The 26,195-nt window shown below is 47.2% G+C and overlaps 1 protein-coding gene across 1 annotated transcript in view; it reads right to left on the reverse strand.

The window, feature by feature from the left end:
* LOC142576082 (SEC14-like protein 2) overlaps positions 1-26,195 on the reverse strand; it is a 93,627-nt gene that overhangs the window by 7,035 nt on the left and 60,397 nt on the right. Inside the window, exons 7-9 of the mRNA XM_075686020.1 lie at positions 24,281-24,359; positions 12,743-12,823; positions 6,801-6,887 (exon numbers count right to left, since the gene is read on the reverse strand). Coding sequence (XP_075542135.1) covers positions 6,801-6,887; positions 12,743-12,823; positions 24,281-24,359 — 247 coding nt within the window. The remainder of the gene's footprint in view (positions 1-6,800; positions 6,888-12,742; positions 12,824-24,280; positions 24,360-26,195) is intronic.

Raw genomic sequence — 26,195 nt, forward strand, 5'->3', positions numbered from 1 at the left:
CCACCACGCCTGACAGCCGCGTGGCCACACTTACAGCTAAAACGCTCACAACCACACAACACACTATAGACGGCAGTGATGTCGATCATAACCTAATTGAGATCCTGCCGCTCCAACGAGGCCGAAAGAGCCTTTTCATACTGAATATATACAGCCCACCCAAGCAGAAGCAGGCCAAGTTCGACTACTTGATGACTAAAGCGATTGGCATAGCCAAAAATAATAGTCTGCTGATTGTAGGCGACTTCAACGCGGCTCACCAGGCATGGGGCTACACGACAGCCACATCAAAAGGCACTGCACTCCAGTACACAATACAGCAGCACCGTCTCACCATCCTCACAGACCCCGCATACCCCACACGTCTAGGAAACAGCGTCTCCCGAGATACATGCCCTGACCTCACCCTCACTAAAGGGATACAGCAAGCTTCCTGGCACAACACGGAGGAAACTCTGGGCAGTGACCACTGCATACTTGCCACCACATTGAACGTTACGCATGCACGACACCCGATAAAAAAGACAACACTCACAGATTGGACAGCTTTTCGCAAAGAGCGAGCGGATGACTCCTCAACCAGTATTACGGATCTCGAGCAGTGGGTACGAGAGCTCCAACAAGACGTAGCCAGACATTCAAAACAGATCACACTCACCACAGACATACCGGCTGTAGACCCGCACCTTCTTCATCTCTGGGAAGCACGTCGAGGCCTTGTTAGGAGATGGAAGCGCCAAAAACATAATCGTAAATTGAAACTACGTATAGCGAAACTCACGGCAACCGCGGAATGTTATGCTGAGGAGCTCACCCGTCACAACTGGCGACAACTATGCAACAAGTTGCAGGGTAATCTTAGCACGGCCAAAACATGGTCGCTGCTACGCCATCTTCTTGACCCCACACAAAGCAAGGCAATTAGCCAGCAAACAATTCAACGTATCCTGCACAACCATCCGGGTTCTGATGACGAAATCCTGGAGGAGTTGCGGGCGCGGTACATAGGCGATTTCGAACCCGCACAAGGACAACCTCCAACCTACAGCGGGAGCGACAATTACGACCTCGACAAGCCGATCACCATCACTGAGGTGCAACAAGCACTCCATGCACTCACACGAAACACCACCCCAGGCAAGGACAAAATAAATAACAAGCTCCTGCGCAATCTGGATGATGGCACCATTCAATCTCTTACTGACCTCTTTAATCATCACTGGGAAGCGGGTACGCTACCAGCAGAATGGAAGCACGCGGACATCATACTCATTCCGAAGCCAGGCAAACTCTCCAGCTTAGAAAATATGAGACCAATCTCACTGACCTCATGCCTAGGCAAGCTTCTGGAACATGTCATTCTGAACCGGCTTCAACCTTACCTAGAATCCAGCGACCTCTTTCCCGACACAATGTTCGGGTTCCGGCCCCACCTTTCTACCCACGACATCCTTCTTCAGCTGAAGGAACAAGTCCTTGAACACATCTCACCGCACAACACCGGAGCGATTTTAGCACTCGATCTCAAAGGCGCTTTTGACAATGTGGCTCACCATACCATCCTTACAAACCTAAGCCTCACGAACTGTGGTCGTAATACTTACAATTATATACGCGCCTTTCTAAGCAACCGCATGGCCACAATAGGCATTGGCTCACTCAGAACCCCGACGTTACCTACTCGCAACAAAGGAACCCCGCAAGGTGCCGTTCTATCACCCACCCTTTTCAATATTGCTATGATGAAATTACCTGAGAAACTCAACGCAATACCAGGAATCAGGCATGCAATATACGCCGATGACATCACTATCTGGACCACCACTGGTTCCGAAGGAGAGAAACAAGACGCCCTTCAACAAGCGACCGACGCCGTCCAGCAATATGCAAAAACAAGTGGTCTCCGGTGCTCCCCCGAGAAGTCAGAACTATTAATCGTTCGACAGAAATCACGAGGAAAACTCACTGAACTACCCCAAATCACACTCACCCTCGACGACAAAGAAATACCCACAGTAAACCGCGTCCGCATTCTAGGACTCCACATACAACAGGACGGCGGAGGCGCATACACCATCCAACGTCTCAAGCAGACCACCTTCCAAATCATGCGAATGGCCAGCCGTATCACCACCAGACAATACGGACTGAAAGAAGACGACATAATACAGCTCGTCCGGGCCCTGATAATCAGCCGCATTGCCTACGCTGCCCCGTACTTGCCCCTCACTCCCAAGGAACTTGATCAATTAGACGTACTTCTTCGGAAAGCCTACAAGCAAGCGCTCGGCCTACCACCAGGAACAGCGACACTCAAGCTTGAAGCCCTAGGAGTCCATAATACTATAAGAGAAATTATAGACGCCCACCTCACAAGCCAACGAGAACGACTAGCCCTCACACCAACAGGAAGGACAGTCCTAGCGCGCCTAGGCTACCCCACACACGGCAAAGGCCACGAACAAGCAATTCATCTGGCCCCCAACTTCCGGGAACACATCAAGGTAGCCCCTATTCCCAGAAGCATGCACCCGGAACATCATGCCGATCGTCGCCAAGCTCGCGCAAAAACTCTACAGACAAAATATGGCAGTCTCCCCACCACACTATACACAGATGCCGCGCAGTACCCCCAAAAGGCAGCCATGACGGCCAGCGTTGTCGACTGTAACCTACAAGAGGTGGTCTCGATGACGGTCCGCACTGCCAGCGCCCTCGTAGCGGAGGAGACAGCCATCGCCTTGGCCATCACCTCTAGTCAGACCAACGAGTACGTCACAATCATTACTGACTCCCAGGCAGCTTGCCGTAGCTACGCGAGAGGCAGAATATCTTCAATAGCCCACCGACTCCTCAAACAAGCCTCCCAATTGCCGGACGTTGAAATAGTGTGGACTCCAGGACACGAGTCCCTCCGTGGAAATCAGCGTGCGCACGCTGTAGCCCGAGCTCATGCCTCCCGGGCGCCACAAGAGAGGGATACGGCCGCCTCCATGGAGCCCGTACCTTTACAATACAACGCCATTCTACAACACCACAGATTGAACAGACGACAATACCCGCCTCCACACAAGACCCTCTCACGTGAAGACGCCGTAATATGGCGACAACTACAAACCAACACATACCCCCATCTAAGCAGACTACACGCAATACACCCTACACTATATTCATACAAATGTCCCCTTTGTAATGATTACGCCTCCCTATATCACACCACATGGGCGTGCCCCAACGTGAAGGCGGCCCCGCAAATACCCAACCCCACACCCGAGCAGTGGGAGGCCGTGCTGACTAGTTCGGACCCTCGTAACCAGCAGCAACTGGTGCGGCGGGCCCGGGAGACAGCAAGAGCCGCTGGAGCCCTGGACTAAGGGCGCCTCCCGCACAAGCAGAAAGACACCTGCTTGTCCTTTCTTTTTAATAAATGTTTCTCCTCCTCCTCCTCTAAGCTTTCGCCTCCACATCTTATGTGACACTCCAACAGAACACCACAATACAAATGAAAAATAAAAAATACAGCACATTAGATAGATTGACAGATAGATAGATAGATAGATAGATAGATAGATAGATAGATAGATAGATAGATAGATAGATAGATAGATAGATAGATAGATAGATAGATAGATAGATAGATAGCACTCAAAGCCCGTGCAGTGCGAGTAATCTTTTATAGAAACACCAGCTGCGAATTCATCCCCAGCGATCGAACAATATACGCAGCTGGAGCCAATGTTTGTACACGGGAGAGAGAGAGAGAAAAACTTTTATTGAGAAACGATTTACGTGCAGTGGTCGGAGACCCTTTAGTCCAAGGCCCCGCTGGCCTCGGCCGCCCGCTTGACCTGTCTTATGAAGGACTGTTGTCCCGCCAGGTCTGAGCTGGTTAGTTGTGCCTCGCATTGCTCCATTGTGTGGCGTGTGTTATCAAACGGGTGTGATTCACAATCCTAAGTAATGTGTTGTAGTGTTGGTATGCCTCCGCGTCACGGGCAGTCGGGCCTGTAGCGAGTGGGGAACATGGCATACTGTAATTTAAGGTGGGGGAATAACCCAGTCTGAATTTTGCGCCAGCTGGCGGCTTCCTCTCCATTAAGTTGTGGGTGAGGGGGAGGGTATTTTTTTCTGGTTGCACACTGATGAGCGAGAATCTCCCGGGCATTCGTTGGATTGGGGTCATTACAGTCGCTACCTGGGACCGTCCCAGTCGAGTCGGCCCGGTTAATAATACCTCGGGCTAGCGAACTGGCCAGTTCGTTCTCCTCCAGGCCTGTATGACCTGGACACCATAGGATCCGGTCATGATGGGCGAATTTCGTCGGTATTATTGAGTGACATGTTTTGGTCACGTGGCCCCTGAGAAAAAGGCGACATGCTTCTTGTGAGTCTGTTATTATGGTGACGCTCTTTTGCGTGCGCTCCGCGTGAGCGAGGGCCATTGCCACTGCGAAAGTTTCGGCAGCCGCCGGAGTACCTGCCTTGACGGATGCCGTAAATTGTTGCTGTGCTTTCGTGCTGACGATTGCCACTGCGTACCTCCTGATGTTCTTTTGGGCATCACTGGCGTTCGAGTGTACGTTCGAATACGCTGCTGCGTCCGTGTATATTGTGTTGGACGTGGGATTATTTTCATACATTGTTCTAATATGTTGTGCGCGTGCTTTTCGCCTTGCTTTATTGTATTCAGGGTGCATGTTTTTGGGTATGGGGGCCACTGTTATTCGAAATACGTATCCGCTGATAAATTGTGGGTGTGGGGAAATACGTGCCCTTCTCAGTAGGGCCCGTCCTGCGTGAGTGTAGCTCAAGCGTACCCTTTGGGAGATTAGTGTGGCTTGTTTTAGTTATTTCAATGCGTTGTGTACTCCTAAGGTTAGCAGGCAATCTGTGGACGTCCCCTTGGGTAGTCCGAGGGCCGCTTCTTATGCTGATCTTATTATGATGTCGACCTGCCTTTCCTCCTCGCGGCTAAGGAAGTGGTAGGGCAGGCCGTACGTGACTCGGCTTATCACCAGTGCTTGGACGAGCCTCAGCGTGTCGTGTTCTTGCATGCCCACTTTCCTATAAGTCACGCGACGGATCATTTGGGCAATGTTATTTGCGGTAGTTTTCAATGTTTTGATTGTGTGGGATGCGTTCCCGCTACTTTGGAGCCAGAAGCCCACGATCCGCATCGCCTTAACTTCTTGGACCGTGTGTCCTTCCGCAACCATGTTGACAGGTCTGTTGGATATGTGGCCCTTCGAGTGTACCCGAATGATCTGCGATTTTTCGGGGGCACATTTGAGGCCACTGCTCCTCAAGAATTTGTCTACTTCCTCGGCTGCTTGTTGTAGTACCTGTTATTTGTGTCCCAGAGAGCCCGTTGCTGCCCACAGCGTTATTTCGTCGGCGTACAGTGTGTAACCCAAATCGGAGATTTGGTCCAGCTGTCGCGTCAGGCGACACATCGCTATATTGAACAGCAAAGGTGAGATTATTGCCCCTTGGGGTGTTCCTCTACTGGGCATATTGAACTTTTGGGAAGCGATCTGACCGATTCCTATTGTGGCGGTGCGGTTGGCGAGAAAAGCCCGCACGTAGTTGTACGTTCGTTCTCCGCATCCCGTCAATTCGAGTTCCTCCAATATTGTTTTGTGCGAAACGTTATCAAATGCTCCCTTGAGATCTAGTGCGAGCACTAGTCTTTCCTCTCCACGGGTGATGTTAGCTATAACTTCTTCTCTGATCAGTAAGAATGCTCCTTGGCAGGACAGCCCCGTACGGAACCCTATCATGGTGTTTGGAAACCATCTTATTTCTTTAAGGTACCGCTGCAGTCTTACTTGTACTACTAGTTCGTACAGTTTACCCAGGCAGGACGTGAGAGAAATGGGCCTCAGAGCGCCTATTGAGGGGGTCTTTTTAGGTTTGAGGATCATGATAATTTTAGCGTGTTTCCATTCCGGGGGCAATTGGCCTTTGAGCCAGCTCTCGCCATTGAACAGTTCTGTGATTCCAGTCAGGACTCTAGCGTCCAGGTTCCGAAGCATCGCGTTCGTGATGGCATCAGGGCCAGGAGCCGAGTTTTTGGCGGCTGCTTGAGCTGCCTCAAAGACTTCTGCATATGTGAAAGGTTACTCTAATTTGGAATTCGCCTTTCCAAGGTATGGTCGCGTCTCGTTTGGGGCGTCTGTGTTTAGTGGTGGTCCTATGTATCGTTCTTTCAGTTTCTCTAGTAGTTCCGCGTCTGTGCCTGGGAAACTGTCCGATATGATTTGGATGTACAAGGGAACTTCCTTTAGTCAAGGCCGCTGCTGTCCTGGCGAAGGCAAGCCCCGTTGTACACAGCTCGGCTCCAGCTACTTTTCTTGTTCGGCCGCTGATGAACACTTGAAGCCTCCATCTTTCTTTGAGCACCTGTCTCGTTTGGACCGACTGCGGAAGGATAATGGCGGCCGCGAGCAGGTGGTACAGAATGATGGTACGGAAAGGTAGGCGTTCAAAGCGTGGACCCAAGAACAACGAGAAAGGCTGCACGAAGGCAGACAATCAACTGCAAGGTCGTGAGGCCCCGGAAATGAAGGAAGACGTGAAAACCCTCCGCGCTTGCTTATGAGAAGGCAACACAAACGCTTCACGGATCGGCGCGTTAAGTTGTGATGCCTTGATTCAGAACGAAGGTACACGAATGAAAGTACAACTTATATCGGCAATGTCTTTTTTTCTTCGTTTCTTTCGTTGTCTTCCCAATAAAGGACATGAGTCTTTCTTCTATATATTTCGATCCAATTAGTGGCATATTAAAACATTCTCACCTTTACCGAAGAGGACCAGCTTTCGCGCCGTCTGATCACTCAGGAATGGCCGAATGATCTTCCAAAAGATTGGGAAGTACCTGGGAGCTGTAGGCAAAGAGAAGGAACTATATTCTCACCCGGTACTTGGTGAAAAAACATTTGGAACGTTGCGGACAGGAGAGGGCAACGAGGTAAAATACCTAATCAATGTTAACCACAGATATCGTGTGATAAACCAAGTTTTATATTCAGGAAAGGAAAGGCACTCCGCTGACCGAAGTGGTGTGGTTAAAGGGGTTGCAAAAACGTTGCGTCTTGTTCATCGATTAACAAGGCTTTTAACAAGGTTTCTGCTAGGAAGCCTAAAGGTCTCTTGGCCACTGCAACCACATCGCGTTGGTCGGCATTTCACTTTTTCTTTCTTTTGTACGAACTGTAGACAATCGATCAGGCATTTCAAGGATTCGCATGTGACTGCTCCCTCGACTCTGCAACCTCGTCGCAATGAGCCAAGCATTCCTTAGGCTCATAAGCCCTGTTTGCATGAATGCGACAGTGGCGCATCACATCGCATCGCATTCATAAAAACAGCGGTAATGCGCTAGGAAGATGCATCGTATTAATGCGCTAGGCGAGGGTAGATCTACGGGCGCGAATCGACTCACACATGTGTCACTAAGTTTTTGCGAGAGTTAACACGCTACATGTAAACAGAATAGCATCGCCTTTTCCAAATGCGCTTCGAAATGTAGTGCGCTACCGTCGCATTCACGTAAACGCGGCTATAGGCTGCATTTGACGACGACGGAGTGCCTCTTTGGTAGAACGCGTCTTTCCCTGTGCCTTGCATATTCGTCGAAATTTCCACGTTTTTCGGGGACGCTGCTCCCAGCAGCCTCGTGGCGACGGATGCGGAGCCTTCCACAGGCCTGCCCAGCCTGACGTCTGCTATGACAAGCACCCCGCGGAATCAACGCACCTTGTCCAGCACTAGCGAGTCGATCAGCGAGGCTCACCGCCTTGTGGCCATGGAGGCGGTCAACTGCGGTGCCGCCAGGCCAGAAGTCAACCATGGTGAGCTCGGCGAGGAAACTAGGTACTTAGTCCAGCACCAGCGAGGACATTAAACTGTACTCGGTCAGATGCGACGATTCGACAGATGACAGCTCTGAGTCTGATAAACAGGAAGGCCAAAAGAAGGACACTGAAGGTGTCTTCACCAGCGAGGATATTAACTATGAAGGCAAACAGTGAACGTTGGTCGCACACCATCCTCTTCGTACCTGGGGAACTCCTCCATCAGCCTTCGAACTCTTTAACAGGCAAGCCTTTTCCGTGTTTCTCGATGGGATCACGCCGAATGAAATAAGGGGTGTCCGATTAAACACGCGTAAGAATATCCTCCCTGTGGACGTAACAAATGGAAGCGCGTTGGACAGGTTTCGAAAAATAACAGATTTGGACGGCATCAAAGTTCGAGCGACTGTACCATTGGACTGAGCCGGCATGGTAGGCGTCATCTACGGCACTGATTCGGCTATAACGAACTCGGATTTGCTCATTCTTATCGAGCCAGCGGCCGAAAAAGTTATCATGCATGTACTTCGCCTTGGTGCATAAAGTTGATATTCAAGGGCGATTCCATCCCTTCGAATTTCAAGGTTGGACACTTCCGGCATGCGGTTCGGCCATTTGTCCCCAAGCCACTTCAGTGCCGTAACTGCATGAAGATTGGCAATGTCAAGGGCGTCTGTACAAAGAGCACGGTTTGTCCACGCTGCGCTGAGTCGGACACTGCGGACGCTTGCCGCTCAAGAAATCTAAAGCGCGGTAACTGTGATGGTTCCCATGATGCCTCACACAAAAAATGTCCGCAAATTAAGATAGAAATTGTCATTCTCAAACAGATGGTTAGAGACGGCTCATCCTACAGAGAATCTTCTCAAACAGTAATACGTCGGCGAAATCGTCGACTCAAGCGTACAGGACGGGTTAATACGCAAACTCGACCCAACTTATCACCTTCGAGCGCAAGTACGCCTGCAAACACGAAAAGGAACGGTACGCCGCGGATAACTGGCCTGCTTTTCCGCGCATACAACCTGCCAAGGAAACTCCCCCGCCTGATGTCTACTTCTACGCATACTTCGGTTGATGAAGTATCAAGGGTTGACCGACATATCATACTGATGCTGCGGTCCCTTGTGAATGTCATCGAAGAGTAACTGACAAGTATCGCAACTCCAACCGCTCGAAGTGGCCTGAGAGTGCTGGACGTACTGAGCCCAGTCCTCACAGCCCTCGAGTAGAACCATGGCTAAGAATCATCAATCGTTCCCCAAAGAGGTCAGGGAAGCACAGATTATCCAGTGGAATGCCAGAGGTATTAGATGTTGTATGCTTGATTTTTGTCTTTATGTATTCTCAAACCGCTTGGCAATCATCGTAATCTGTGAACCGAAATTACTAAACCCAATCTGGCCATCCGGCTACGAATCAATCATGTCCTAAACCTACAGCGAAAGCAGCAAGGGCGTCGTGTTTATTCGTTGGGATATTACTTACGTCGTTCAGGATGTGCCGCCTCATGATAAAAAACAGTATGTTTGCCTGACTGTTAAGAAGAAAAAGCTAACCTTCACACTAGTAGGTATCTACTTATCGCCATCAACCCGGTTTGATAGCAAGACACTAGAAGACATTTTGACAGCAACCCCTGGTCTATGGACTATCACAGGAGATCTTAACGCCCATCACTCTATTTGGGGAAGCTCGAAAATTAACGCAACGGGCTAGCGGCTGGCTTCATTTGTATCTGATCATGGACTGTCCCTGCTTGATGATGGGAGCCCTACCTTTCTACGAGGCTCATCGTACAGCAGCTGCTTAGACTTGGCGCTCGTGTCACGTCACATCGCTACTCGTGTGAAGTGGTTTTTAGACATTGAGATGCGTGGGAGTGATCATATGCCCACTTACTTTAAGATCAAAGGGTTGGCCAGCTGTCATTCACCAAACAGAATCCGGCAAATTGATTGGTCTGCATTCAAAAGCAGCATGGAAGAAGCTTGTCGCAAAGGCTTCCGGTCTGGCCTTCAGCAAGCTTTCACGAAGCAACGCAGAATGCGATGTGCACGCTGACATATGGACCAATGTTCTCAGAATCTGACGTGGAGTTGGAGCGACTCTGTGTGATTCGCCGGCGTGCGGATCGCAGATACCGACGCACGAAGTCAATCCATGATCTAAGAAAAGCCAGACCCACGCAGGAGATCCAGCGCCGAAGGGACAAACTGGAGTCTGCACGGTGGGCAATATTTTGTGAATTCTTAGACCCCCGAAAACTTCTCTCTCGCATATAGAGAACCGTGCGAGGCCTAAGCGTACTTCCTGAACAACGCGTGCCATTCAAAGCCCTGGCGCTTTTTCAATGCCGAGAGGACATCGACGTAGCGGAAGATTTCTGCAGGAAGATTGCAGGTGAATGAATGTACACAGGCTCTCTTGGTGCGGGTAGCATCAAGCCGCATTCACGGGATTCACACATGGACCTGCCTTTCACCACCGAGGAGCTCGATGCGGTTCTTGCATTGCGTATTCGGTCGTCGCCGCCTGAACTAATGGCATATCGTACCGCACCTTGTGCCATCTGGGTGACCGGGCACGAAATTCGTTGCTGGATATATTCAATGAATCCTGGCGGGATGGAAACGTTCCTCAAGAATGGAAGACAAGCCGTCTGGTACCACTCCTTAAACCTGGCAAGTCACCACTAGAGCTCACATCATACCGGCCCATCGCGCCGGCTAGTTGCGTAGGTCATTCGATCGAACGCATGATCCTTGCCAGATTGGAATGGTACCTGGAAGGCTTCGAAGTTTCTCCATGCGCTATGGCCGCTTTTCGGCATCTCGCCTGCTCCATTGATGATGTCATCAATCTGGTCCCTTACGTCCAACATCAAAAGACATGTAAACGGTTATCTGTCGCCATGTTTCTTGACGTCAAAGGAGGTTATGTCAATGTTGCTCATAGCGCTACACTTGATGCTCTTGAATCGGTTGGTCTTGGTGGCCGAGTGTACCGGCCACCAAGACCCTGAGTGTGCACAGGCGTGCACACTCAGGGTTTGTCTTGGGATTGCCGAGTTCCACATCAACAGCGGAGACAATTACGTTAGCTCAAGATTACCCAGTCGCAACTCATATCACATTGGAAGCGCTCAGAGGCCACATCAGGCACGTTGCCGCGCCCCTTTGCACCACCTCGCCGCGATACTGAAAGAACGGCCCAGTGCCTCTTTTTGTCAGAAGACATCGGCGTAGCGTCGCTGCCTCCTTAGACATTATACGCCTGCCGAGAGGCTCCTTGCACCTTCTTGGTGTTTGGCTAGCCCACAAGTTCGATTCTCAGTACCGGGAATGCGAACGAAAGCAGGACTTTCGTCGCCAGCTCTCAATCAGCTATCTCTACTCATTCTGCACGAGACATACAAGGACCATCTCCAGATTTAAACTGACGGCTCGACAACTGTGGACGGATCTACAGGAGATGTGATCTTTGACCAAAAAGCCATGCCCATTCACTTTAAAACATCTCACCGGACGATGTCGACTACTGCGGAGCTTGCTGCACTTCGCAGCGCACTTCGCATGATCCATCAAGACCTACCTCGAAGATGGAGCATATTCACGGACTCGAAGGCAGCTCTGAATTGTGTGCTATTTGCTCTACGTCGTGGGCCACAAGACCAACTTGTGCTAAAAACAAGGCAGTTATATCACCAGCTAGCAGCGAACGGACATGAAATCACTCTTCAGTGGCTCCCAGGCCACTGGGGCATCAAGGGTAACGAAAACACCGATGAAGCTGCTAGGAAAGCTCACGAAGATGCGGCCAAGGAACCCATCCCCCTATCAAGAACTGACGCAGCAGCAATGCTTCGCGTACTATCGCGTGATGCCGCACGATCCATGCCGAACACGCCAGCTTTTCGACATACTCCACTGCACCGCGTGGACCCATCCCTCCGACTACGCATTCGATCTGGACTATCCCGAATCGAGACAACTGTTCTCTGCCGACTATGGCTAGGAGTGTCTTTCACGAATGCATTTGCCTGCCGCATAGGAATGACTGACAGTGCTACCTGTGATAGTTGCGGCAGCGAGGAAACAATCGAACATATCCTGTTTAGTACCTCTGCTGGCGGGCTAGTTGGTATATGGTTTTCAGATATGGTTTTAGGCGCAAAAAAAAAAAGAAAGCCACGGGCAACAGGATAAGAGACACGGACAGGGGCGAAGTGCACCTGTCCGTGTCTTTTGTTCTATTGTCCATGTCTTAATTTTTGCGCCTAAAACCATTACTAAAATATCATCTGTCATTGCCCTCGGTACAGCTCCCAGAGGCAGTCGCTCATGACGGCTTTGGCACGCCTCAATGACCAGCCGCTTTCTGAGCAGACAATTTTGGAGTGCCGGCTCATGCTACCTTCACACCATAAGGCGGTGAAGGCGCTACTGAGGTTTCCGCGGGTCACGCAGCCTGCTTGAACGACGGTGACACTCCTACGTTCCTTTGTGTGTGTGTGTTTCTAATTTTTTTACTTTGCCCTCTCCCACTCCATCTGTATGCACCATTTAGGATCTTCTGTCTCCCCTTACCCCTTCCCCACTGCAGGGTAGCAAACTGGATATCTATCTTCCGGTTAACTTCCCGGCCTTTCTCATCTCTTATCTCGCGCTCTCTCTCTCTCTTCCGTACCAGACTAAAAATGCATGTGGTGAAACAAAGCCGGCGTGTACGCTTCAAATATTCAAAGCCTGAACCATCAAGTCCGGCAAGGCATTCTTTGTTCTGTGCCGTTAGCATAAAAGAGCCCTATCTTAGCCACTATTCACGGCAGGCGTATGGTTGCCCGGTACCAACTGTACCGTCTCATACCGTCGCAAGCGTACCGTTGACGGCGAACGCCTTGTGAAGCCTCTCTGGATAGTTGTCCTCGAAGATGCACATGAGATTTGTAAGGTAGTCGATCACTGAAAAAGAACAAAAGAAAGAAAAAGAGAAACGTGAGACCAGAAGCGGCACTGAATAAATGAAAGCGAACTGCCAGGACTTTCTCCCGGGCTAGTGGCACAGAATGGCATATGGGAACCCTAAAGGGACGCTACTCGTAAGAACTTTGAAACAAGCAACAAAAAGGGAATTGATAAGCGTAACACTTGCCACGTAACAGGACGACGGTAGTGCAGATTAGAAGCAAATGGGGGATTTCTGACACACTGGTTGAGATTATAAGAAAGACGGAGATGGGCCTTGTCATTTAGAGCATTCAACTGGTAATCGGCAGTTTTTTTTTTACATTACTGCAAAGGGTGCCAAAGGGAGACAAAGGCGATCGAATGTGAGAAATTATTCAGTAGGGTTATCATATTAGGAAATCTGCAGGCGTAGCACGAAGTCGGCTGACGCATAGAAAGGATAACTGGAAATAGCTGGGTACTTGAATGAGTATCACACCCAGAAACTGCTATGGACATGAATGGGTTGATTATGATGATGATGGAGATGACGCGAAGCCGCCCACAAACCACAATCACTCATTAGTGCAGGGGGAAGAAAACAAGCGAGAAGGTGAATTCTACAAGGGAACACAAACTGTCCGACGGAATCTGTCATAATGGTTCTACACACTTAGGTGGGATGTATCGGTTATTTGGACTGACAAAGCCAAGGAACTCGGCATATGCAAATGTCATCGCGCTGTTAGGCAACTCGGAAAATAACGTGTAAGAAATAATTGACCAGCTCAACAGGCGAAAACGTAACGGCAGACTTCACAAAGGAAAACGGAAGCCAATGCAATATTCAGGATATAGCTAAGAAGAAAGAGGTTGCATTTGACAGCCAGCTTCTGGAGGAAGCGAACTAGCATATGTGCTGTTTTAGTCGTGGGGCCCCAGGCCACAAGAGAAATTTGACGAATAAAGAAAAATAGCTCGGGATGCATTTGGTAGGCATTAACTCACGGACAGTTGCGTAAGACTACGTTTCAACATCCTTTAGAATTTTAGAATCGAAGAAAACGATTTTCCACTTCTCTGATTGTCTTACAAACACAGTTGCAAAGGTTGTAAGGGTCATTATTGATTTCACGTTATTTTTTGTTCACTACTGTATTAACCTACTCCTGCAATAGCCTTTCTACGGGGCTGCAGAATGTACAAATATAATAAAATGAATAAATTGTCTGCCAGGAAAAGAAAACAATCGCAAAGAAAGCATTGACAGGACGAACGCAATGTGCCTTTAAGTGGTTGTGTTTCTTCTTATCTCGCAGACAACTGTGCTAACAAATATTCACCAACTACCAGCCAAGATATTCTTGTGGGTTGTATATTGTGTTCGGCGATTTGATTATGCTTATGTTGACAACAGGAGAGTAGAGAATGAAATAACAGGACACAAAATGTCATTTATTAATAGCACGACCTTACTTTTCTTATGTTTAGAGCTGACGAATCTGAGAACACATCCTCTGTCCTCACCGTCTCATTCGATGTTGAACATGTTACATTCCTTTAAACAATTGATTACACGGTCTTAAGGAGCCACTGTTATGACTCAATGCCATGAATGTCTAGCTCAGTGAGCAAGTTCGATAGTTCGGTGCCAAAACCAGCGCAGGCACACTAAGTTTCGGTGCTGGTCTATGCCATCGCAACAGGGTCAGTCACCGGCTAAGTGTAGCCTTGGAATGTTGACACCAATGAACTATTAAGCTAAATCGAGAGAGAAAACCAAACGATACGCGATTTGAGCACGCACTTCCGTGAAAACACAGCGGTTGGCGACTTGGCCTAAAGACATTGTACGCTGTGTATGCATACAATGTCTGCTGTACGCATACACAGCCTACAATGCATACTGTGTTGCGAATCGAGTCTTCGAACACGACCTGATGAAATCGAGTGCGTTTTTCGCATGTCTTACGTCTGGTAAGTGTTCAGCACATTCTGTTCACGGTACCACACCACAGCGCACCTTAAACCGGTCCGCAGAAGCTTTCAGAACACGGACGCCAAAAAGAAAAAAAAAAGAGAGAGAGAAAAAAAAATGACTCGCCATTCCGGCCCTACGAAAGCGGATGTCCAGCGAAGCTGTTGAAAACCAAGACTACAAGTGTTGAGGTGGGTATCCAAAGCTTTATTGCTTTACAGTAATTGTAAAAATGGCAATTTACACAGGCCTATGTAAAATCTACACACTCCCTCCCCTGATTCTCAGGTACTGGGCCTCGGGAAACAGGAAACCTTTTTAAAATACGTTTCTTAAGCTATCTAACGCACATGTTCTACAACGCCATCTGTTGTTTGAACTTTAGACTGTCCAATTCTTTGTATAACACCACCTTAGTAAGATTAACTGCTACTATTTAGCACCTACACAGCTTGACAATGAGGTTCCTATAGCGAACGCCTGCAGATTAAGCTTGAGATCTAAGTACACTGACGCTTCGGTATTGACATTGTCGAAGTGTGTGTGACAACCACGGTCGGCGAACGAACCCGCGACCTTGTGTTCCGCAGCTCGACCGCACGGCCTTGGCGATATTGAATGACGTAGTCGCCGAAGGCGAGACGAGACTCGCGCGATTTCAAACGTCTAGTTTTGTAACTGTACGAAAGACGAGGCGTTTGTCATCCCCCAAAATAAAAAAAAGAAGAAAAAGAAAAGACGTGTTTGTCCGTAGCGGCGTTTTCCTGCTTTGCTGCTAGTGCTCGCTATTCCAGCGTCACTTCGATAAAAAAATACGAGAAAAGAAAGATATAGCAAGGAAAGGAGAACGAAAAGAGAGGGAATCGAAATACTGGCGCAATCAAACTACGGCCGAGCAGCTTACAGGTGTCTTTCTCAATAGCAGATTGAGTAGCTCGAATTTCCTGCGCACCGCGCCTCGACTGCATACGCAATCAAGGGCGGCGAAATGGTTCTCCGCTCCGTGCTGAGCATAATCGAGTGGGTGGTTTAAATTTTTTTCCGGCACGCGTTATTTCTCACGTCAGCGCGCTTGTGCCGCCTCGGTCCGCACCTAACTAAGCCAACTACGCGCAACGCTTCAGCCTATACTCGCTTCCTGTATTACACGACGCGAGGCGATTGGGCTAGCTTATTGCTGAAGACCAGCACCTAGTTGTCGCACCAGGCGTGTGAACTAAGCGCGTTTATTCAGAAGGGCAAATTGTCATCCACTCGAGAGAAGCACGAAGCTGCTTCAGGTACCTTCGTCCAAATTGCGGGTTTGGACTCATTTGCCACAAGCGTATTTAACTATTAAATATTTTCTATCACGTTCGAATATTTTGATAATTATTTGCATATTGACATCTATTATAGATTGTTGTTTCAGATATTCTGTATATGTACAGGACAACAAAGACGCGGATGAAAGCGACACGTAATACCTTCTGCCAGTGGAAGGTATTTGATTTTTGTGCTTAGTAGATAGGCGTATAGGCGAATGACGGATAAAAGTGTTTTTGGCAATAGATTACAATAACAGTTTTTCTAATGTAGTAAACATGCGATCATTAATATTATGTCTATCATATATTTATCCAGCCTTAAGTTATTATTAAAAGGATTCTCCATTTTGCATTAGCCCTCCCGGAATATCGCAAACAGGGATTGACAGTACGTACAAATAAACGTAAATTCCGCTGCAGTTTTTACGGTCAAGGTAGCGAAAGTTGATTTTAATGTTCTGTCGCTCAAAGTACATTTAAATATGCTGTCACTCAATGTTCTGTGGTTCGAAGAACGCGTAAAGGTTGGCTGGTTATATTCGAAAACGGCTCTTATTTTCACGTAGCCCTAGAACACCTGAGACCACATTACTCTCACAAGCACAGCCTGTTCTACGATGAGAACGAGAAAAAAAAAAAAAAGGAAAACGGCCCCTTCAGGCAGTGTAAAACTAAGGCGTCCTTGCTTAGATCAAGGCGAGCTGTATATAGAGAAATACGTTAACTTGTCCGTGCAGGCCGTCAGACCAATCGCTGCCTTTATGCAAGACGCAAGTCATATTACGAGTGGCATACCTCATCAATAGGTAACTAGCGGGTACTCGCAAACATGAAATACCAACTTCTTCAGCGGAAAGTGAATAAAACCATAGAAGTTCTTCGATGGGTATTCCGAAATTAGAATTTTAGCCGAGCCTTTGCAAGGCGCAAGTAAGGCCTTTTCCTTTCTTCTTCAATGTTGGAGTGCATTTTATCTCTAGCTAACCACACAGCCACCTCTTCGTTATGTCCACGCAAGGGCGCAAAGTCATGGATACATTTTACGTTGCTGAAATTTCAAAATATCAGAAAAGGTTATCCTTTATATCACAGTGATATCATTCCTTTCCAGTGTACTCTTGAATCCCACCATGATTGCCCTGTCGTTAAGGACCAATGGACAATCGTGAAATGCATCCCCAGCTTTGTGCAGACAGGCTTATAAACGTGTAATGTAATGGTCCTCACAGGGCCCCTGAATACTACTACTACTACTACTACTACTACTACTACTACTACTACTACTACTACTACTACTAATAATAATAATAATAATAATAATAATTGATAACAGTGAATAAAACGTATGGTGTGAAATAGCTTGGGTTCTGCCAGACTGGTGTAAACGCACGTTGTTCTTTTGTTTGCTTGTTTGTTATTTGCTTCTGGTTTGCGCAAAGGTATGCCTTTAACGCATTGTCACGTTGCGGTGGCGGTTAAGAAGCAAGCACTACAGAGGATATTGACGAGTAACTCTTTATTGGTCGAGCTTGTGCCCAGAGAGAGAGAGAGGAGCAACACTAAATCACAAAGATTGCGGCGAGCAAAATCGTTAGTCCTATAGACCGTTTTTTCGTAGGCGCCGCCATATTGTGAACGCAGTGGCGCCGCCTATGAGCAGCGCCATACTGGCTTGGGTGAAAGCGGTCTTTTGCTGGCACGTATACGCTCGGCGGTAGGTTGTGGCGTTTGTTTTCGCGGTCATGCGGTCTGTTTAGTATGACATGCGTCTTCAACGTGGTGAACGGTTCTGCGAGACGTGCTGAAGTGGTTTAATGCGTCATGGCCGGAATTTCTGCTGGCGTTTAGGTGGACGGAACACGCAGCGCGATGTGTGCGCGCATATTTGAGCCTACAATCAGCCTCGGAGATCAATTGTGTATTTCTGAATGTTCCAATCACTAATGTGACCTTACTGCAGTATTATCCTCTATTTATCAGCTGCGGTTTAGGAGCCATGAAACATACGCGGCGATCGTAACAGCGTGGGTACCATTCTGCTACGACAGGAGCTGTGATGTTATACTTTGACAAGCGTTCAAACTGTTCGCTGCACGTTACATTGCGTGACTACTTGGTTCAAAGAATGAGGTTTCCGCCCCTGAATAAGATAGTTTTGGCAAGCAATAGTAGCATACCTTACAGTCTGAATTAAGCTTGTCCAGCAAAGGGACTCTTTACGGACTGCGCGAGAGTCCTAAGTAGTGGTAGGTGCTGGATTACAGATATCTTTGTTTTATATACCGCATGGTCCAAGCATACTGCATTAGCGGTTATATATTTATAACGTTGTGCGGCGTGACATGCGAGGTCGTATTGCGGCGTTAGCCCGTTTTCTCTTGCTTTTTCGAGAAAGAGGATCATAACCGAATTTTTTTTTTCGGTTGTGTTCGTTGAGTTCTCTACGACGCACTTACACGTATTACGAAAATTGTGTCCTCAAAAATAGGCATCGCATTCTTTTTATGCGATCTCTCTCATATATTATGACTGTATACAGGCCAAAAAGGCAATGACGAAGCGCACTTCTCACATATGTATCGTGCTGGTTCACCAACCGCAGTGATCGCTGTGTTGAGCAGCGCCATCGGCCTCATGCGGGAAGGCTAGCGTAGACATATGGTAATTTGAAGCCTACTAGACTTGAAATGCGCGAGAACGATGCCCGTGTATCATAAATATTTGATAGCGCCTGCCGCTTAGATGTTTCGTGGTTGCCCTAGGTTGGCCGTGCACGAGCATGCGCTCTTATGCTTTATGTTTTACTCCCTACGCCAGGCGATCAGATATTGAGCAGATTTACCATTTCGTGCTGCTAATACAGAGACACCGGTTTTCTTTGTTGAATTAATACCGATATAAGCAAAATAGTTCACAACACATACACACACCGCGACTGATAATGTGCGTACACCGCGGCTGATAATGCGCGTCACATTTTTGCGCCCCCAAGAGATATTTCCGCCTACTGTAGTTACCTATGCACCGAAAGGCTTCCCTGACGACCTTATATGAACGGACATGGCATAAATTTCACAAAGTACCATCTAAAACATCTCGAAATCGTTCCGCAGCACGCGACAGCAATACTTTCAAGCAGCGCCGCGCCGGATCGCCTAAGCCAGAAAGGAGGAAAGGCTCTCCGCGCTCCCTAACCTCCTCGCCCGATGAAAAGGTCTATATTTACACTTGTTTTACGGTTCGCTCCTGCACTCTTATCAGAGAAAACCCGTTCGCTATATAGCATGGGCGGCAACTTAGAAGAAACCCGCCGTGGTTGCTCAGTGGCTATGGTGTTGGGCTGCTGAGCACGAGGTCGCGGGATCGAATCCCGGCAACGGCGGCCGCATTTCGATGGGGGCGAAATGCGAAAACACCCGTGTGCTTAGATTTAGGTGCACGTTAAAGAACCCCAGGTGGTCAAAATTTCCGGAGTCCTCCACTACGGCGTGCCTCATAATCAGAAAGTGGTTTTGGCACGTAAAACCCCAAATAAAAAAAAAAAAACTTAGAAGAAACTTCGCATACGGTAGGCACGCCTGGCACCGTATGACAACAATAATCCAGCGAAAAACGGTGAACGACAAAAAACAGAAACAATGAGCGCGTTACAAATCAAAGAAAATTAGTTACCCCATGGTGAAGCTAACCACCGATCTGACAGCCACCCTACCCTTCGCCTTTACTGGGAGGACCCAGGTTGCAGATTAGACGCGTTTTTTTTTTCTCTTTCTGATAATGTGCCATTGGCATTAGTATAGCTTATTTATCTTTCATTAGCTTACACCTGTTGTACTATAGTGCAGAGAGACATTTCATTTACTTTATTCGTTTTTGCCGCAAACTACTTTTTTTCTATTCCATCATAGCAATCGCCTACATCGATGAGCAGCTGACCGCTAAAGTGCCCGGAGCGGGAACATGCGATCTGCAAGCATTGCCAACCTTTGGAACAAAGCCAGGCTGACACAAGAGACGTCGATAGTGGGTGCTCAAGGACGACGGCTATGTGAGGAGGCGTGCAGGAGCAGTTGAGGATAAAGTTATTAATGACCGGCATTCCGACGGTCATTACATCGAGTACGTACTTCTGCTTCATGTGAAGAGGACTAGTGTAAGAATTACCAGTTACCTGCTGTCATTTGTAGACATATTGAGAAACGAGCGCCGAGCCGCACCTTAACCCACCCATCTGCTCTTCGATGCCAGCATTCGTCAGAGCATCATTTGCTATCCGAAAGGCAGAGAGGTCGGCTTCAGCTAGTGTGTTCTACTCCGCTATGTTGCACAGCGAAATGAACAAAGGGGACCAAAGAAAGAAATGATGAATGATGATTCATCATCATCAGCAGCAGCCTATTTTGTGTCCACTGCAGGACGAAGGCGTCTCCCTGCGATCTCCAATTACTCCTGCCCTGCGCCAACCGATTCCAGCTAGCGCCTGCGAATTTCTTAATTTCATCACACCGCCTAGTCTTCTGCCGTCCTCGACTGCGCTTCTCTTCTCTTGGTACCCATTCTGTAACCCTAATGGCCCACCGGTTATCTAACTTACGCATTACGTGACCTGCTCAGCTTCATTTTTAAAATCTTAATGTCAATTTGAATATCGGCTATCCGTGTTTGCTCTCTGATCCACACCACTCTCTTCCTGTCTCTTAACGCTATGCCTAACATTCTTTGTTCTATCGCTCTTTGCGCGGCCCATGACTTGCTTTCGAGTTTTTTTGTCAGTCTCCAAGTTCCTGCCCCATATGTGAGCACCGGCAGAATGCATTGATTGCACACCTTTCTTTTTAATGATAATGGTAAGCTTCCAGTCAAGATCTGACAATGAGTGCCGAATACGCCCAACCCCTTTTTATTCTTCTGTAAATTTCCTTCTCATGATCAGCGTCCCTTGTGAGCAATTGTCCTAGGCAAACGTACTCCTTCGCATAATCCAGAGGCTGACTGGCGATATCGTTCCCTTACCGGGCTATTGATCATAATCTTTGTTTTCTGGATATTAATCTTCAACCCCACTCTTACACTCTCTCTGTTAAGGTCCTCAATCATTCGTTGAAACTCGTCCCCTGTGATGCTGAACAGGACAACGTCATCTAATACCCGTGCCACACGTGCGTTTGGAAGGCCTTCCAACCGATAGTCAGTTGACTCAAAGGTCAAGTTCGAGCTGCTACACGGGCGGTTTCGAAGACCGCCAAGTCAATAGTCTATCGAGTCAACGGAACACCTCACAACTCTATCGAAATCTCGATGGCCTTTGAGCAACGGAAACGGAAACAGCGCGAACATGCCCTCTCGTTCACAGTGTGCATGTACTTACGGTTAGAAATTACAAATCAAACCAAAATGCTCTAAAAATACTATATACGAGTGTTATTAATTATTCAATAAAGTATTTTTGCCACTTGGTATGTGCGAACTGCACATACTCTCGACAACAGTGACGTGCAGCGACGCAAACGTTGCCGCAGTTTTGTCACTCAACAACTTAAAAACTAAACATATATGTATGGCAATGTATAAACAATTTTTTAAATGTATAAACAAAGATAACAGAAATTATAGTGCTTTTAAGTGGTTTTATCGTTGTTTAACCTTTCGCGACATGAAAACGAAGATAAAGATCCGCAGCACCACACAATTTGGCGAGAAACGCCGGAACCACTCAACGGCCTTTCGAAAGTGCCGTGTAGCAGCGTGACAACTCCTTTGAGTCGATAGAGTTATGGCGTTTCGAAGGCCGTCGACTGGAAGGCCTTCCAAATGTGCTCGTGTGACACAGGTATAACGTTGCCGATATATTCGCCGTTGACCCTTACGCCTAAGCCTTCCCAGTTTAATAGCTTGAATACTTCTTCCAAGCATGCAGTGAATATCATTGGAGAGATTGCGTCTCCTTGTCTGACCCCGTTTCTTATAGATATCTTCCTACTTTTCTTGTGGAGAATTATGGTAGCTGTGGAATCTTTGTAGATATTTTCCAAGATATTTACGTAAGCGTCCTGTAGTCTTTGCTTACGTAATGCCTCTATGATTGGTGGTATTTCGACTGAACCAAATGCCTTTTCGTAATCCATGAAAGCCGTATAGAGAGGCTGATTGGTCTCTGCGGATTTCTCAATCACGTGATTGATGACGTGGATGCGATTCATTGTAAAGTATCCCTTCTGGAAAGCTGCCTGTTCCCTTGGTTGACTAAAGTCCAGTGTTGCTCTTATAGTATTGGAGATCATCTTGACGAATATTTTATATAATGTTGGAAGTAAGCTAATGGGCCAATACTTTTTCAATTCTTCATTGTCTCCCTTTTTGAGCATTAGTATAACGTTGGCATTCTTCTATTTCTCTGGGACCTTTGAAGTCGATGGGCAGTTCGTATCAGGCCGCTAGTTTTTCAAGCATTATGTCTCCACCATGTTTGATTAAATCGACTGGGAGTCCATATTCTCCTGATGCTTTTCCCCGTTTCATGTCTTGCAAGGCCTTTCTAACTTCATCGCTAGATATAGAAGGAGGCTCTGTAGCCTGTTTTTTACTACTTTGAATGGAGGTATCGTGGCTTCTTTAGGTACTGTACAGGTCAGTATAGAATTCTTCCGTTGCTTTTACTATAGCTTAGAGATTGCTGGTGATATTACCCTGTCTATCTTTTAGTGCATACATCTTGGTTTGTCGGATGCCTAGTTTCCTTCTCACTGTTTTCAGGCTGCATTCATTTTTTACTACTTCCTTAGTCTTTTTCAGGTTATAATACCGAATGCCATTTATTTTCTCCTTGTTGATTAGTTTTGACAATTCGGGAATTCTATCTGATCTCTTGAGTTGGACACTTTCATTCTTTGTCGTTTCTTTAATAGGTTCTTTGTTACTTGGGAGAGCTTACCTACTGATTACCTTGGCGCCCTCCCTACCTTCTACTTCAATTACGACGGAAGCAAAAAATACCGCATATGCAATAACTACGTAACAATGGGGTTTGCTTTAAGTTTCATGTCCGATGCGGTGTTTCCAGACAGGTCCGTAACAATGTTCGTAGCTGGTTCTGCAGCCGAGCGGTCGCTACGATGGGGACAAAATGGCACCCTTTGATAATGCTTGCATTCCAACGCCTGCCAGCGTAGAGGCGAGCGTTTCCGATTGAGGCACATACTCATGACAGTCAAACAACAACAACAACAACAATAAAAGAACGTGTTGCATAGTCGCAGGCTCTAGGAGGCTTTACGCCGTTCTGGTTGTCCGCATGGCAGACACTATGTGCATAGCTCCGAGTGAAAGTGACTTACAGGCGAATTCGATGAGCTGTGCTGCTTGACTTCGTTTGTCTATAGCTGGGAGACAAAAAGTCCTGTCGGGGCCTACTTCTAGCAAGAGCCCTTATCGACGGTCTGGTCAAGCCCGCTGAGCAACTGTGGAATCTCGTGCGATCGAAGTCAGCAAAGAGTTTGTATTGATTCACGAACATGGGATGTTTATTTTTGGGTCTTCAGAATAAATAAATAGGCATATAAGACGCGAATGTATATAATAACGCACTGCATCCTTCACTCGACGCTGGCATGTCACGATTCAGGAGCAGCTTAGATCAATTAGACGCCCAATATTTTGATCGGTCGATTGGGTGATTGATTGATTGGTTGATTTATTGGATTTAACTTTCCGAAGCAACACACGAACTACGAGACGCTGTGGTGGAGGTACCTGGATTTATTTTAATCATCTGTAATTCTTCAGGGTGCACACAAGGCCTGATAAACGGGTGTTTATGCTTTCCACGCTATTCGGAAGGCAACCACCCCAGTCAGGCAACGAACCCGCGCCCTCGTGTTCACTGGCCAATTGCGACTAGTGCCAGTACTTTGATGACAATAACTTAATTATCCAGACCAGCAGCTGATACGAGCTAGTGCTAGATCAATAAACTGTACTACACCAGGAATGACGTCGCAGGCCAATCTTAAAGTATAAAGCCCGAAGTGAGCGTCTATCTTTAATCTTACGCCGCCCAATGTGCAACAGTACTGTTAGGTAATTTGAACGATTGTTCTTTGAGCTGGCGATGCAGCACCTGTGAGTGAAGATTGCAGTGCTCACATGACTACCGCGAATTGCCCAACCTGCAGCGTGAATGTTGCTCACCTGCTTTCGAAGCCAGTGTGGAGAGGGCGAATCCGTCAAAGTCGAAAATGTACGTGATGGTCTCGATGGCTTTGCCCAGCTGCAAGTGTCCACACAGGACAGGCCGAAAATAAGGTTAGCATCACAAATAAGCAAACGCAGTGTGCTGAGCAGCTGTTCAACTTATCCAGTGTCACTAAACGGAGAAAAAAATAGTGTATACTTTATAGATGCTACATATGCGTTGCTAGTTAGCAATAATATTTGCAACCAAAAATCAGTTCTCAATGTCTAATGCACAAAAAAGCTTATGTAAAAAAAAAAAAAAATCTCAGACAGTGGAGACTTTATGCGAGGTGCAGCTCATTGAGTGAATTAGCCAAGCTTTCTTATTTTTATTAGCTGTAATTCGAACTGAACAATTTCAATGACACTAGAAAACCAAATCCTGTTAATGATTAGATTTTCAAATGGGCTCTTAAGAAATGCAGAGCCTAATGTAAAAGTAGCAAGTCTTAACATAGATTCACATATATTAAAAATGATCCAGCCGACTATATCATTAATTCCTGAAGCGCTCACAGACCACAGCCCGAGTTTAATATTTTAAACGATTCAATTGGTTAGCGCCCTAAACATGGCGGCAATGACGTATTTTCGGCTCCTGCTATCGCTTATTCAGCCAGCAAAAGCAATAGCCTTCGAGATTGGGTTCAGTTATTCGGAAGAACCCTTGGCCGGGCGTGCATATGGACCCCACCTATTTTGCACGCATGGGCACAGACCTGAAGCTATTGGAATAATTTTCGAACAAGAAACATTTATATGGTAAGCAGGCAAAAAAAAAAAGAGCTCCTGATAAGACAGCTCAGCATAAGTGTATAATTTGCAGATTTTTTTTTTATACCAGGAAGGCGACCACCGCAATACACAACTCCATTCGTTATTCAGACGTAGAAATAGCATCGTGATGGCAAACAAGTCTCAACACAACACAAAAAGAAAATTCCGCAAGTCACTTACAGGAATAATGCGCAATCTTCTGTTGCAGTGTAATGAAATGTCTATGAAAGCAACAAAAAGTCGCCAGAAAGACAGCATTTTTCTATGACGAGATTTGTGAGAATGCAGCGAAGACCGTTGTAAGTCGACGCGAATATCAGCATCCGTAATAAATTGCAGCAGCTATGCAGTTATACCTAGCGTGTCCGCCGCCTAGCGATTTGATCAATGACGTGGATTACCCTTTTGAACATTCTCTTTTTGTTTCCATGGCCGTACTATTGTGTGTCGTGACATCAGCTTTCTCTCGGCAACGTCGAAGCAGAGGACAAAAATTGTGGGGCAGTGAGATTTGAACTGCACACTTTAGAAGCCCTGCATTCACGCCCTGTGCCAGACATATAAACTATTGAGCCCCTGTACAGTCAGCATCAAAATGCAAGTGAACGAGCTGGATATTTATCGCATCCTAGGTACGCTTCCTTGTGTTCAGGTTTCCGGCCCATGCTAGCATAATGAGAAACAACAGTGCTTTACGGTTTTGCCAGCTACGGTTACAAGGTGCTCGAAAACTCGATGTTCTTTTCAGATGCCGAGGTCTAGAGTTTTGACGTCGCCTGAAACGGCGCCATCGGCTGTGTCTCATTAATAGCCCGGCATGCAAGACCTCGGCTAATACCAGGCGCAAATCTCGGTCCCAAGCGCTTAGTAAAATTGCATGGCCAATTAAGGGGCGGTGATTGATAACCAATGAAAGTCCTTTGATGAGAATGAAACATTTTCTGCGGTTATAGCAGATCCTGGTATATATACTAACAAAGACCCCATAGTGCTCTCAACACACGATGACCAAGCGAATTTACAGCGTGATGATGCGTGGCACCTTTGTCACTCCGTTGGGCAGGCACCGATCAGCGTCTTTTGTGCTGGTAGC

The sequence above is a fragment of the Dermacentor variabilis genome, chromosome 3 (genome assembly GCF_050947875.1).
Source record: "Dermacentor variabilis isolate Ectoservices chromosome 3, ASM5094787v1, whole genome shotgun sequence".
NCBI lineage: Eukaryota > Metazoa > Arthropoda > Arachnida > Ixodida > Ixodidae > Dermacentor > Dermacentor variabilis.